The 15,061-nt window shown below is 50.5% G+C and overlaps 1 protein-coding gene across 1 annotated transcript in view; it reads left to right on the top strand.

The window, feature by feature from the left end:
* The first annotated feature begins 14,292 nt into the window (after positions 1–14,292).
* Positions 14,293–15,061, top strand: part of LOC136958781 (neurocan core protein-like) — a 6,313-nt gene continuing 5,544 nt past the window's right edge. Inside the window, exon 1 of the mRNA XM_067252882.1 lies at positions 14,293–14,412. Within this exon, the coding sequence (XP_067108983.1) occupies positions 14,293–14,412 (120 nt within the window). The remainder of the gene's footprint in view (positions 14,413–15,061) is intronic.

Raw genomic sequence — 15,061 nt, 5'->3', positions numbered from 1 at the left:
CGCCTGTCTCTCCCCGCCGCCTGTCTCCTTCCAGCCACCTGTCTCCTCCTAGCCGCCTGTCTCTCCTCACTGCCTGTCTTTCCTTACCGCCTGTCTCTCCCCGCCGCCTGTCTCCTCCCAGCCGCTTGTCTCTCCTCACTGCCTGTCTTTCCTCACCGCCTGTCTGTCCCTGCCGCCTGTCTCTCCCAGCCTCCTGTCTCTTCCAGCCTCCTGTCTCTCCTCACCGACTGTCTTTCCCCGCCGCCTGGCTCTCCCAGCCTCCTGTCTCTCCCCACCGACTGTCTACTCCCCGCCGCCTGTCTCTCCCCGCCGCCTGTTTCTCCCAGCCGCCTGTCTCTCCTAGCCGCCTGTCTCCTCCCAGCCGCCTGTCTCTCCCCGCCGCCTGTCTCCTCCCAGCCGCCTGTCTCCTCCTAGCCGCCTGTCTCTCCTCACTGCCTGTCTTTCCTCACCGCCTGTCTCTCCCCGCCGCCTGTCTCCTCCCAGCCGCTTGTCTCTCCTCACTGCCTGTCTTTCCTCACCGCCTGTCTGTCCCCGCCGCCTGTCTCTCCCAGCCTCCTGTCTCTCCCAGCCTCCTGTCTCTCCCAGCCTCCTGTCTGTCCCCACCGACTGTCTCCTCCCCGCCGCCTGTCTCTCCCCGCCACCTGTGTCTCCCCGCCACCTGTGTCTCCCCGCCGCCTGTCTCTCTGCCTGTTCACAGAGCAACTGACGTCTCTTCACTGTTCAACGAGCCCACACACACACACACACACAGATTATGATTTGCTATATTTCTGTGTGCTTGTCTGTGTGTGTGTGTGTGTGTGTGCGCTGGAAGGGGGCTAGTGTGTGTTTCTGTTTGTACACCTGTGTGAGTATCTGTTACTAACGGACGACCTTCACAGCAAAACAACAAAAGCACGTTTTTTTTCTTCTTTTTCTTTGTCGTTTTAGCGGTGATGAGGATGGATGGAGCCGAGTTGCCATATTGAACCCACTGCAGCGCTGAAAGGCCGTCTGCTGTCAGGCTGAGTTAGCCGCATAATAAATATTCCAATAACTTTGTTTCCATAAACTATTAATAATGATGACTCTAAGAAAGCCGGAGGCAGTTGTACAAGCAATATGCCACCAATTATAAATTCGTTTCTTCATTGTATTCAGTCTATTATAAACTATCCAAATCTAGCGTATACTTTTAAGAGTTGTGATTTGACTGATGTTTTAGATGAAGTGGATAGAAATGCATAATCTTTCACAAATCAGAAAGGAGTTTAGGGATTTCTAACCAAACTGCTCGCAAAAGCTTATAATGTGTCTTTTCTATGAATTTAATTCACTGACACCGGATCAAAATGCAATCGGATTATAGTCACGTACCTCCTTTTCACCAATCCGTGCCTCCGGTGCCCCCCCTCTGCCCCCCGCCCCTCCCTTTCCGTTTGAGTGGGGGGCGCTGGACAGTCTGTCAACGCTCGCCTCTTTGTTTAAACCGAATCCTCTCCTTCAGCCTCGCCACCGGCGAACGGGGATAGAGCACCTTGGAGCGTGCATCTCCGGTTCATCTGATGCCTCCAAAGCGAAGGTGAACTGCGTTAGTCGTGCGTTAACGAGGTGACCGGGGAAACGGTGCTGATGTGTAAAGTGTAGAACGAGAACGTGGGATCGTTTGTGCTCACACTTACCGGTTCTTTTAGCTCGAGCAAAGTGCCATTTCACACTCCTGTCTCATTGCTCGCTGTCTCAGAAATATAGCGTTGAAACACACCGGGGAGATCGCGGTTTCAGCACCTGCATTGAGGCGCCACCTTTCTCGTTCACATACCGGAGGTGCTGCATTCGTTGCACGTTCAGCCTGAATCATTTGGACACAACAAGGTAAGAGTAAAAACTAAACACGAGCGAGCGGTTTACTTTTTATTAATTTGCTCACGTGAAGCATTTTGGCCGTTTCGCCTGAGCGGCTAGCGTCGTCAGCTCGAGGCAGAGATTGACAAGGTAACCAGGGGGGTAACAGTGCCTTCATACTCTTACATACTGGATACCACAATACCAGTGTTCTCCCTCAAAACATGCACAATGACAAGATCATAGGCCTTCAATCAAAGCAACAAATTGTATGCGATTTTAAGTGACATTGGTTTAGACTGGTTGATGTAAAAAATACTATTTTGATTCAATGACTGCTCATCTACGCGAGATACATGTTATGTTTCTTTTTTTTCATTTTGGGATTTGTGCAGCTGTAAATGGTGTAAATGGCATATATTAATTTCGGACTAATTAAGACCCCCTCCCTTCCCTGCACCCTGACGCGCACGCCCGGTGATTCCTTCTGCCTCGGATAAATGCACACCTCAGCACGCTAGCAAAATGACTTCACTCTTTTGGGATGATTTTAATTATTTACACACATCACAGCCTCACTTAATATTATATGTACGATCCGTGTAGACGCATGAATAAGTAATGGTGTCGCTGAATGACACGTTTGGTTGGTCCGCAACACGGCTGCTTCTCGTTTTACAGTAGCTACAGGATACAGTAGTTTACAGTACACTCTCTGTCCGTTAGGGGTTGGAAGTTTGGGAGATTTTACCATGCTGCCGTGTTCGAAGCGGATGTATTTTTGAAAAAGACAGAAAGAGAGAGGGGATGGCTTAGAAAGAGATTGAACAAGAAGAGAGCCGATAGAAAGAGACGAGGAAAGATGCATTGCATGAGAGCTAACGAGAGCGATACAGAGGTGGATTGAGAGAGGTAGAGTTTGTTAATGAGAGAGCTAACGAGAGAGAGAGAAAGAAAGAGGGGAGAGAGAGAGGTGACGAGCGAGAGAGGGGGGGGAGGGATTGGGGGAGAGAGCGAGCGAGAGAATGCAGCCTGTTCCATCACGTTCTCGACTGACGGAGACGAGCTCGAGACCACTTCAGCAGCTGCAGCGCTCCCCAATTATGCAAATGAGATGCCCACCTTACCATCAGGCTGACCAATGAGATGTGTGGGTGTCTTCCACCCCCCCCCCCTCCACCCAACCCCCCGGCCTCCCTCCCGCAAGAAAGTGACACCTGGTTTTCCGACCGCAGTAACCGAGCCGCTGACCCAGACACCGTCAGCCCGACATCATGTCTGCGGCCCCGGAGGAGATCACGCAACAGTTACAGTCGCTACGTTTGGCTGATCCAGTAGGCTACACAGACAGAGCACGCTAGGTTTGGATTCTGCTCTTATACCAATCCTTCCTGAGGGGCAAAGAGAGACTTTCAAATGTCACATTTAATTCATTTCTGTAGTGTGAAAGTTCAGACATTTCCACCTGGCTGCTTTCCGCCCTTCCCACAAACTAATCTAAACGGACATGTTTGTAAAACACGAAACTTCACCAAATTGACTAAAACAGTAAGTCGCAGTCAGAAGTCAGACACAGCTAACCCTCATCAATGTAAAAACGTTACTTTCTGCACTCATCATTTTCACTCTACTAATAATCCCTGCTAAATGAATTCCAACTTAAACACACAAGTTCTTCAAGATCCTTTACTCTCTCTCCCCACACTCTCTCTTGTTCTCTCTGTCTGTCCAGCCCCTGTCTGTCTGTCTGTCTGTCTGCCTGTCTGTCTGTCCAGCCCCTGTCTGCCTGTCTGTCTGTCCAGCCCCTGTCTGCCTGTCTGTCCAGCCCCTGTCTGCCTGTCTGTCTGTCCAGCCCCTGTCTGTCTGTCTGTCCAGCCCCTGTCTGCTTGTCTGCCTGTCTGTCCAGCCCCTGTCTGCCTGTCTGTCCAGCCCCTGTCTGCCTGTCTGTCCAGCCCCTGTCTGCCTGTCTGTCTGTCTGTCCAGCCCCTGTCTGCTTGTCTGCCTGTCTGTCCAGCCCCTGTCTGCCTGTCTGTCCAGCCCCTGTCTGCTTGTCTGCCTGTCTGTCCAGCCCCTGTCTGTCTGTCTGTCCAGCCCCTGTCTGCCTGTCTGTCTGTCCCGCCCCTGCCTGTCTGTCTGTCTGTCCAGCCCCTGTCTGCCTGTCTGTCTGTCCCGCCCCTGCCTGCCTGTCTGTCTGTCCCGCCCCTGCCTGCTCCTTGTTCCTGCAGCATGCACACACTGCCTGTCGTTGTCTCTGGGCTTGTTAGAGAGGAGTTGCCATCAGCGTAGTTTAGAGGGAGAGAGCGACCACCAGCTCATTCAGTGTGGGCTTGTTAGAGAGAGAGAGACCAGCTCAGAGTCTGTCTGGACTTGTTAGAGAGAAAGAGACCAGCTCAAAGTCTCTCTGGACTTGTTAGAGAGAGAGAAACCAGCACCAGCATCTGTCCTGACCAGGTTAACTAGGCTGCTAGATTCACTCCTGTGGGTTTGTGATATAAGAGGAAAGAAAGGGAGAAAGAGAGGGAGAAGAAAGATGGACAGAGAGGGAGAAAGAGAAAGAGAGAGGTTATACTGGTATAAAGACATCCAAGAGGAATGGTTACATTACTGTAACCAGAGTCAAAAACGTACTTCATGTATTTTTTATAGCTGCGTCTAGGTGTGTGTGTGTAGGTCTGTATTTAGATCTGTGTGTGTTTGTTTCTGTCTATGTGTGTTTGTGTGTATGTCTGTGAGCCACTGGTATTTGAGTTCACCTCAGCAGGTTTTGGCTGGGCGCCAAAGCAGTATCAGACCACCAACTAGATCAGAGAGAAGTTGTCTGTGTGTGTGAGAGAGAGAGAGAGAGAGAGACTGTGAGGAGGTCAGGATCTTCCCCTCTGTGTTTGATGGAGAAATTGATAGAGAGGGAGGAAGATGGAGTGAGATGAAGAGAGAGATGAAGAGAGAGAGATGGAGAGAGACATGAAAAGAGATGAAGAGAGATGAAGAGAGAGAGATGAAGAGAGAGATGAAGAGAGAGAGATGAAGAGAGAGATGGAGAGAGGACGATTAAGAGAGAGATGGAGAGATGAATAGAGAGAGAGATTAAGAGAGACAGATGGAGAGAGGACGATTAAGAGAGAGATGGAGAGATGAATAGAGAGAGAGATTAAGAGAGACAGATGGAGAGAGATGAAGGTAGAGAATAGAGAGATGAGGAGTGAGATGAATAAAGAGAGAGTGATGAATAGAGATGAATAGAGACTGAGATATATGAATAAATAGAGAGATAAAGAGTCAGAGTTGCAGCTGGAAACAGCATGCTCCACAGCCACAGGAGGATGTATTTGGGTGGCCAATCAGACCTTAAAAGGGCTCGTTTGAAAAGTACTTCCTGCAGTTTTACAGTTCCGCATGGCACCGAGGGGGGTGGGTAAAGTGGAGGTGGGGGTGGCCCACGCCTGACCCCTCCCCCTTTTACAGGTGAGCCAATAACCACTCGCTTGCCTCGTGATGTCACAACCTGACCACTTGCTGGGTGACAAGCCTTACAGACCCCCCCCCCCCCCATTTCTCCCCCTCTAGCTTGTTTGACAGACTGGTCCTGGTTCATTTTAACCTACCTTCAGATCCTTATCTAATCTAATCTAATTTTGTTTGTACAGCCCTGTTGACAAGCTTGTCACCAAGGACTTCACGGAGACCTTCTGATGTCAACACCCAAAGTTCCATCTAGGTAAACCCTAGAGGAGAGACTCAAATCAAATCAAACTTTCATGAGCAATGTCACAAAGACCTTGACGCTTCAGAGAAGCCCACAGCTCTGTGTAGAACAGTGTCGGCTCTGTGTCTGTCCTTGTGGAGGCTGGCAGGTGTGTGCGCGACTCCCAGCTCCCGGCTACTAAGGAACTGTAGAGCTGAACACACCATTTTCATTTGGATCAGGTGAATGTTAGACGGCCGTGTTTTTGTTCTGTGTTTTCCTGGCTCCTGAATGTTGGACTGGTGGGTAACACAACCCAGGTGCTTGGACAGGGTCCGTCTCCGGAACGACTGAAAAACAAAATGTTCCACTGTTCTTTCTTTTTTCGGTTGCCAGGTTTGGAAGTTTCCAGTAGGTGTGTGTGTGTGTGAAAGAGAGGGAGTTGATATGTGGGTGTGTATTTAGATGTGTGAGTGTGATTGTGGGTGTGACAGTGACCTTCACACACAGACCCCAACCTGTCCAGGTTGGTGTTCAGTAATAGATGCAAGATCAGCACATCTCCTCAAAACCCTGTACGTGGCCAGAGAGCTCTCTACACCCGCCTCGGCCAATCAAAGCCCTCTCATCTCTGCAGGGCTGGACATCATGCATATTCCTTCACTTCAGATACCGGCGATTCTGAACAAAAGTTAAAATAAACACACTCTCAAACACCACACTAGACAGAGAGAGACACATGAGAGACACATGTACACACAAAAACACACTGTCTCCCTTCTCTGTATCACACTAGCCATCTGTGTGTGTGACCTGACTGTGGTCCAGACAGTGTAACACAACATGGACTCCTGTGTGTTCAGCACTGGACAGCTCCCCGTGTTAGTCTGTAGGGCTGGGAGTTCATCAGAGCCTGGTTGGGGTTAGTCCAGCAACGCAGACCTCGTCTTGATAAGGCCTTAGCTACCTGCCGGGATCTGCATCCTGTCACAAACGAGAAACGAAAGAAAAATCTGACCCCTTTTTGTTTCTCTCTACCCCTCCGCCTCTCGCTATCCCTCTTTCTCTCTTTCTCCCCTTCTGTCCCCCCTCTCTCTCTCTCTCTCCATGCCGCCTCTGTCATCTCTCTCCCTCCCTTTCTTCCCAATCTCTCTGTCCCTTATACTTCCCTCTCCCTTCTTTCCCCCCACCATATCCCTCTCTCCCCACCTCCCTCCTCCTTCCTCTCCCCCACTACCGCTCCCCTCCCCTGAACCCCAGTGTTTAAATCTCAAGTGTTCAGAGCCCCACAGAAGGGGTGGGGCTCTTCATCACGGTGGCGTTGTACCTGTGGGAGGGGCTAAAGATCACCTCCTGACCAATCACTCCTGGCCTGGATGGGCCACAGCTAAATGCTCTCACACACAAAGGGAAAGCTGTCTCTTTGTCTCTGACCAGAACAAAAACACTCTCCTCTCCCCTCCTCATCTCCTTTCCCCTCTCCTTTCCTCTCTCCTCTCCCCGTTCTCTTTGTCTCTGACTAGAACAAACACACTGTCTCTCTCTCTCTTCTCCCCTCTCCTATGTATTGTAGTATGAGTGCTGTGAATGGACAATTTTTTTATGAGTACAGTATGGTAGCATGGCACGGTCAGAGCTAGTACTTACTTTACCATGCCCCTCACATTCATCACAGCATAAAACAACACAAACCATAACTTTTCCGTCACCGCGCACAGTTTGACCTTATCAATCGTGTTGTTTCAACCGTGACCTTATCATGACCATGTTCCCAGCTTCTCTGGGCCGTTCTCCCGAGGTCACCTCCGCAGGATGAGCCTGGTCAGCAGCTTCCTGGGTGTGTATCTGTGCGTGTGTGTCTGTGTGTGTGTGTGTCTGGGTGTGTGTGTATCTTCCTGAAAGACAGACTAGCTTTAACCCTTGTGTTATCTTCGGGTCATTCTGACCCATCAGTCATTGTGACCCACCGTCGTATTGCGACAACTTTACCGCATACAAAAACAAAGTGAAGCATTTTCTTTTAACCGTTGGGCTGTCTCAGACCCCCCACATTGCGAAGGTTAAAAGAAAATTATTTTTATTTGTGTTTGTATTGGGTAAAATTGGGTAAACACAACGATGGTTCGTTATGAACCTTTGGGTCATGTGACCCGAAGGCAGCACAAGGGTTAAGTCCCTGAGAGAGACTAGGAGAGACTGCACATCTCCCAGTTGTGTTGCAGCCTAGTACTCAAGGCCTGTCTTGGTCGTGAGACCGCTGTCTCTAGAAAACTCGTTACCTAAACCACAACAAGTTCTTTTGCAAAACAGTGTTAAAAAGAAAACACACTGCATTGAGTCAATTCTGCACAGCAACACTGACTGTTATCTCTCCAGGAGCAGGGTTGGAGTGTAACCCTACAGGAAAGTATCTCGCCAGAGTCACTCTGACAGAGATGACACACTGTGTCATCTCTCTCAAGCCTGGGCCACCGGCTTGTTTTTAACACACTGACCTTTAACCCCCTGACCTCTGACCCCAGCCTCAGTCAGACACAGCTGCTGGAGTAACGACCCTGTTAACAGCCCAACCTGACCTTTCACCCCGTCTCCCCATGACCTTTGACCCATCTCCCCTCCATGTTTGTTTAAGCGTAATGGCTCCATCTTCTCCACCATCTGGGATCCCCACCAGGGAACCAGGCAAAACAACAGAATGAGGGTATGGCTTGGTGGTTAAAGCACTTGACTACAGATTAAGCAGATGCAGGTTCACCCCCCCCCCCCCTCCCCCACATCTACCGGCAGATCAAGAGGTGCCAGGTTCAAATCCCTCCCGTCTGTTGGTTTGGATAAAAGTTAAACACAAACAAACTGCCCCAACTGGGACAGCCGCAAGAACACTTCACAACTGCCCCAGAAATGGTGCCCGGTGTAGTTTACATGTTACTGTTCTCTCTCCTTTCTTCCTATGTTTATTTGTGTATTTATTTTATTCTGAGTCTGATGTGGTTGTTTTGGACAGGACCCGGAGGTGTGGCTCGTTCGACAGGACCTGATCTGACACCTGTAAACAGGTAGGAGGAACTAGGTGTTAGTAACTTCTATAGAGAGATGGTGTGATGTCACGTGTGTGTGTGTCCGTGTGTACATGTTTGTGTCCGTGTGTGTAAGTGTGTACATGTTTGTGTCCGTGTGTGTGTGTGTAAGTGTGTGAACTCAAGACAGTGACAGGTGTGAGCGACAGTGTTGCAGTGAGAATAACACGTTAATTGCATTTCAGTGCTCTATGAAAAATGGTTTGACTTTTTCAGAGAAATCTTCTTCTCGTGACTGTCAATCTGTCACTCTCCATCCATCCATCTGTCTTTCTCTCTCTTTCCCTACTATTTATCACCCCATCTCTCTCTGATCTCCTTTTCTCTGTCTCACTCCCTCCATCCCTCTCTCTCTCTCTTTTGTCTGTCTCTCAGATGACACAATTGGGTGTCCTTTTAAAAAAAACTAATAAACTTAGAAAACAAAAAAGAACTGAGATGATAGAGTATGCAGCAGTGCTATTTACTATCTCTGCCCTCCCTCCCTCCCTCCCTCCCTCCCTCCCCTCTCCTCTCCACCCGGTCTGTCAATCATCTGAAGATTCTATATCTCCTCTGCTCTGTCGCTCTTTGAAGGAAAACATGATTAAAAAAAGGAAAGAAAAGAGGAGTCTTTTTCAGCTGCTTTATCTCAGGAAAGGAAACACAGCATCTCTCACAGCTCTCCTTTATCTATTCTGCGTTTTATCAGTATTTCCTTTTCAGAAGAATAAACCTTCCTCAAACCTAACCACAGGGAAAGGTAGCATATCTCTCTTATCCTCTCTTCCTGCTGTGTGTCTGACCCCATCCCTCTCTTCCTCCTCCTCCTCCTCTCTACCCTTCCTCAAACCGCACAGCGCCGTTTCAAAGAAAGCTTCAGAGTATTTTTATCCCCCGGCGACTGAAACAGAATAAACAGTTGTGCCGGCTTATTAAACTCCATTTCCCAGGGGGCATTGTGAGTGTGTTTTGCGGGTGCTTACAGTGATTTGCTTTGCAGGGCCATGTGGAGCAGAGACTACAGAAAGACCATAACAGTCACATGATCTATCTGTGTGTGTGTGTGAGAAAAAGAGAGTTTGTGTGTGTGAGTTCGCAAAATGTTTCACAGGAACATGAAGAAGTCACATGTATGAAAGACCCCTGTGTGTGTGTGTGTGTGTGTGTATTATGTCTGTCCTGTGTATGCATCTGTGTGTGCGTTGCTCTATGATAGGCTGGCTGTATTGCCTTGGGGTGTGTAGCATGAATCAACATGGGGCAGCCATTGGCTTGATTAAGTAAAGCAGCTTAACGGCTCTCTGTCAGCTCTGACTCTATTTATGAGTCTCAGCTGGAAGAGCAGAAAGGCAAATACACACACAGAAATGCACACACGCACACTGTAGAGAGAAGTTGTGTAATGCCATTTGTCTCTTTCTTGGTATCTCCCTTTCGCTGTCTCATTTTCAAACAGTAGCCTACCTAATCTGCTAACTGAAAAGGTCGACTACTATTTTTATTTTTTAAATTTGAATTAAAAACGTTTTCTTAAATTTCAAGTTCTAGTGGCGAAAAGTGAAGTTAGACACAGTCGCCACCTTCTCTAACCGTCACTACCGTGCGCGAGATTATCAGTTCAGCCTCAACATCGGTTTAGTAGCTCGTTAGCGTCTGGAAGATAGCTAACGTTAGCTAACTGCAGAAACGCCATAGGCACAGCTGATAACTTCTTATGTTGTTAGCTATGGTTTCCAGGCTGTGTACATATATTTACATATTTAGCTCTAACATATTTAACAACGTAATTTCGCCCTTCGTACTACTGGTTAGCTCTTGCTATCCCACAAGCACAGTTGGCTCAGCGTGCTAGTTACTTATAGCTACCTCACGGTCCGGGGATCAGGTCTGAACCTTGGAGCAATATGGAGCACTGCCGGTTTCTCCAAGTGAGTTAAATGGTACATTACCCCTAGCTAGGATGTGCTGTCTGTAGCAATGATATCCATTTTTTTTCCAAACTTTTTTTAGATTTTTGATTTTTTTTCCCAACCTTTGGAAACTTTTTTTTCACACACAACAGGACACCAAAACTTTTTTTTTTTTTGTTTTAAACTTATTTTTGGAAAATAAAATAATAAATAGTGAAGTAAAGTACTGATACCAAAAAAATCTACTTTAGTAGCATTAAGTAACAAAGTATGTTTACTTCGTTACTTCCCATCTCTGGTCACTCTTTCTCTCCCAGTTTCTCTCTGTCTCTCCCTCTTTCTTTCATTCTCTCTTTCTCCCCTTTTCCCTATCTCTCTCCTTTCTGATTCACTGTTTCTCCCTCACCCTCTCTCCCCCCCTCCTCAGCAACATTCCTCCAGCGTAGGAGGACCAGACACAGAGGCCCTCTCCTCCAGGCTCCTGAAGCCAGAGTGACATGACAGCTGAGAGCCATACTGTATATCTGCCAGCCTGCTCTACTTCTCCTCCCAGCTCTGAATCTCTCCCACTCCCAGCCTCTGCCAGCCTTTTAGAATGACTCGCATTCAGACTTCCACAATCCCAACCTATAGACCATAGAATGGAGCCCTCCTCTATTGATGTCATTCTAGAACTTTCTCTTAGGTTCTTCACCCTCCTCCCCCCCCCCCCCCCCCCCCCCCCGCCCGGCACATACAGCTCTCCCTAAAGAGAAGGGGAGGGAGGGGTCGAAGGAGAGATGGAGGGAGTGATGAAAGGAGGTCTTTACCACATCCCCGGCGTAACTGTACATTGTAAGCCCGTTGCCGGGTGGAGCTGTGAATGGTCGCCTAGACGCACACAGGCCTGGGGGCCCCTGACCGGCGTGGTCGCCATGGCGAGGGCCACGGGAAGAGCTGCTCTGTATTCTGGCGGCGCGCACTGGGAGGACGCCAGTCTCATGACCTCGTGGTCCCTCTGGCGTGGTCGACGTGTCGCCTGATTGGCTGGCTTCGTCCGCACTCTGTCACCCCACCACCCTGGACCCCCCCCACCACCCTGGACCCCCCCCTCACCTCGAACCCCCTGAACCCCCTGAGAAGAGAGAGAGAGAGAGAACAACCAAAGCTTCTAGGCCCCTAACCCCCGCCACCCCCCCCGCACTGGTCTACATCTCCCCTCCAGACTCGATCTGTCACGAAGCACCACTGGGTCCTGACCCAGCCTTTTACAGGGGCTCTCCCCCAAGAGAGGGAACCTCGGTGGGGTCTCGTCCCTACCAGCACCCCCTACCTTGGACCACCATGAACGGCTTTCATGCCGACAGAACAGCCTTCCCTCTCAGCGCTGGTCTATTCACCGTGTATTCAGTCCCAGGCCACCTCAGGCTAATTTACTGTCTGCTGGGAATGTCTTTTATGCCTCCAGGCCCTTTCTGCCCTCAGTCTGCACTGGAGGGACGCTGAGGCTGAACTGCATGCTGGGAGCCCGAGGGGCGGGGCTTGGCCACCAGCCAACCTGACTGGTTAGACCTGAGTTGTAGAGGTGCCTCCGGGGTGGGTGGCGTTGCCATGACGAATGCAAAACGGGTTTCCCATTGACGGCGTTTCCCATCCACCCCCTGGAGTAAATCAGGTTTCTGCCAGCAGGTTCCTGACACCTTGACAGGCCTCGCAGCATCCACAACTCTGGAGCTCTCTGTGTGTCCAATGTCTGTCTCTTCCAATCTTCCCGTCATGAAAGCTGTATCAGTGTAACCCTGCACTTGATTATTAATGCCACTAACACTAACCCCAGCCTTCTCTGTCTCCTTCTCTCTCCTCTTTCCTCACTCCTCCCTCCCTCTCCTTCCTCCCTCCCTTCCTCCCTCCTCCCTCCCTCCCTCCCTCCCTCCCTCCCTCCCTCCCTCCCTCCCTCCCTCCCTCCCTCCCTCCCTCCCTCCCTCCCTCCCTCCCTCCCTCCCTCCCTCCCTCCCTCCCTCCCCCTCTCTCTCTCTCTCTCTCTCTCTCTCTCTCTCTCCCTCTCTCCCTCCCCTCTCCCTCCCTCTCTCCCGCTCCAGGATGGGGTGGTGTTTGACGGTGCTGCAGCCTCTCCTCCTGTCTCTGGCCCTGATGCTGCTGGGACTGGGACCAGGTGAGTCTCCGAGGAGGTTTGGGGCGTGGGGGGCATGGGGGTGGAGGGCATGGGGGTGGTGGTAGCGGGGGTAGCGGAGGGGCAAAGAGCTGACTGCTTTATGTGATGGTGTGTGAGAGGGAGTGTTAGTGCTGGGTTGTCTCAGCTTGCTCAGGTTGTGTTCCTGGCTGGCTCTGGGCTGCTGGATGGTTCCTAACACCACCACGACCCCACGGCCCCACTGCCCCACGGCACGGTCCACGGCCCCACGACCCCACGGTCCACGGCCCCTGTGCTCTGTGAGACGGCAGGTTAGCCAGGACTCTGGCTGTGTGCTCTGGGACACACTGAGGGGTTTGTTTTCGCTGAGTTCCTGTCTGGCTTAGCGACCTTTACTCTGCAGGTCTGGACTGGCTGACACACACACACACCCACAAAGACTCACATGCGGGCACACGCAAACACACAGATTCAGAGACACTGAATCAGGCACACACACGTATCCCCACAGTCACTCACACACTTCACTGCCCAGCTTCCCTTCAGCAGCAATTGCGGTTGCCATGGATATCCCTGCTGATTGGAGAACGATAGGGGAGAGGTACCTGTAGGTGCAGAGAGAGAATGCCCTCAGGGGTGTGTGTGTGGTGTGTGTGTGTGTTTATGTGTGTGTGTATGCGTGTCTGTGTGTGTTGTGGAAGACCTGGATACAGCGCAGGCCAGTCTGCAGTGAGAGAGGACAGCATATTGTCATGTCGCCAGTTGACTCCGTCACAAGTCAGGGTTTGCTTCCAGTAGGTGAAAGAGAGAGGGAGAGAGAGCGAGGGAGAAGTGTGATGCTGCATAATGCATGAGAGCTCCATGATCTCTGAGGGACGTGTGTCTAAGGCACAGCTCTGTCACTGACAGCCAGTGTCCTTCACGTCATCTGCAGCCCCCTCTTTCCTTTCTCTCTCTCCTTCTCCCCCTCTCTCTTTCTCTCTCTGTCTCTCTCTGTCTATCTCTCCCCCTCTCTCAGTCTCTCTCTTTCTCTCTCTGTCTCTCTCTCTCTCTCTCTCCTTGCTCTTTTCTCCTGTCATTTCCATGCTTCAGGGTAGGTTTACATTCATTACATTCTCTCTCTTTCTCTCTGTCTCTCATGTCAATCTCTCTACCCCTCTCACTCTCTCTCTCTCTCTCTCTCTCTTTCTCACTCTGTACTCTTTTTCTTATTTTTCTATCTCTCTGCCTCCGTGTATCTCCTTTTCTCCTCTTCCCTCTTCTCTATCTCTCCTCTTATCTCCCCGCCTCCCTCTCTCTCCTAGTCTACTGTTAGTGATTATCTCAGGTATGGTGGTGGGGGGGGAGGGAGGGGGGGCTCTCCTGGGGGGTTCCGCCTGTGCAAACATTCCGTTCTAAATGCAGATTCTGGAGGGTGCCTCTGTTCCCCCGCTCAGCTTAACTCCTCCTGCCTGCCTGTCTGCCTGCCTGCCTGCCTGCCTGCCTGCCTGCCTGTCTGCCTGTCTGCCTGTCTGTCTGTCTGCCTGTCTGTCTGCCTGTCTGCCTGTCTGCCTGTCTGCCTGTCTGCCTGTCTGTCTGTCTATCTGCCTGTCTGCCTGTCTGTCTGTCTGCCTGTCTGTCAGAAGCGTTAGTTTGTCTGCCTGTTCCCAGTCACCTGTGTGTTCTGGGGGTCTGTAAGTAGACGTGATGGGGGAGGTCGTGGAGGTGGAGCGACTGGCTCTGAGAGTCACTGGGAAGGGGAGCTCCCTGGTCCGAGAGGAGCTGGTGGTGTCGTCTGTCTGGGTGGAGGTTGTGGGGTCAGATGTGGTTGGCTGTCTGTGTGGAGGAGGCCAGACCTGATTGGTTGTCTGTCCCAGGTTGGTGTAGAGTAGACTTCCTGAGGGTCCCTCACACAAAGGCCATGATCAGAATCAGAATTCGGTTTATTCGCCATGTATGTTATACAAACACAGAATTTACTGTGGCAGGGAGGTGCAAACACTAAACATAAACGAATCTTAAATTAAGTAAAGGTACAGAAGTTTAACTATTCCTAAGAACAAAAAAATCAAAGAATAAAACAATTTAAATATAAAATAAAATATATATAAAAATAAGAATAAGAATGAGCAGCATGAGTGGATGATGATGGAACACGTCCCAGAAAGACAGACCCTTCATCCCCTCCCTGCCTCCTCCACTCATCCCCCCTCCCTCCCCTGTTCATCATCCCCCCCCCCCCTCCCTCCCCTGTTCTGACAGACACAGTTGATAGATCTGGGGATGGATAGATGCAGACAGGATAGAAGGGGGGATGGAGGAGGAGCAGAGGGTTAGAGGGAGGGGGGGGGGGGGGCGCCAAACGTGCCGGTTTTCCTGTTTCCATGGTTACCCGGAGGCTGTGTGTGGGAGTGAATAAGTGATGCACATTATCAGACATGATCCCTCTGTCCCCTCGTGTGTGACAACACTACCT

This window comes from Osmerus mordax, chromosome 16, assembly GCF_038355195.1.
Source record: "Osmerus mordax isolate fOsmMor3 chromosome 16, fOsmMor3.pri, whole genome shotgun sequence".
Classification (NCBI taxonomy): domain Eukaryota; kingdom Metazoa; phylum Chordata; class Actinopteri; order Osmeriformes; family Osmeridae; genus Osmerus; species Osmerus mordax.
Note: the sequence above shows the minus strand (reverse complement) of the source record. Positions and strands in the feature narration are given on the sequence as shown.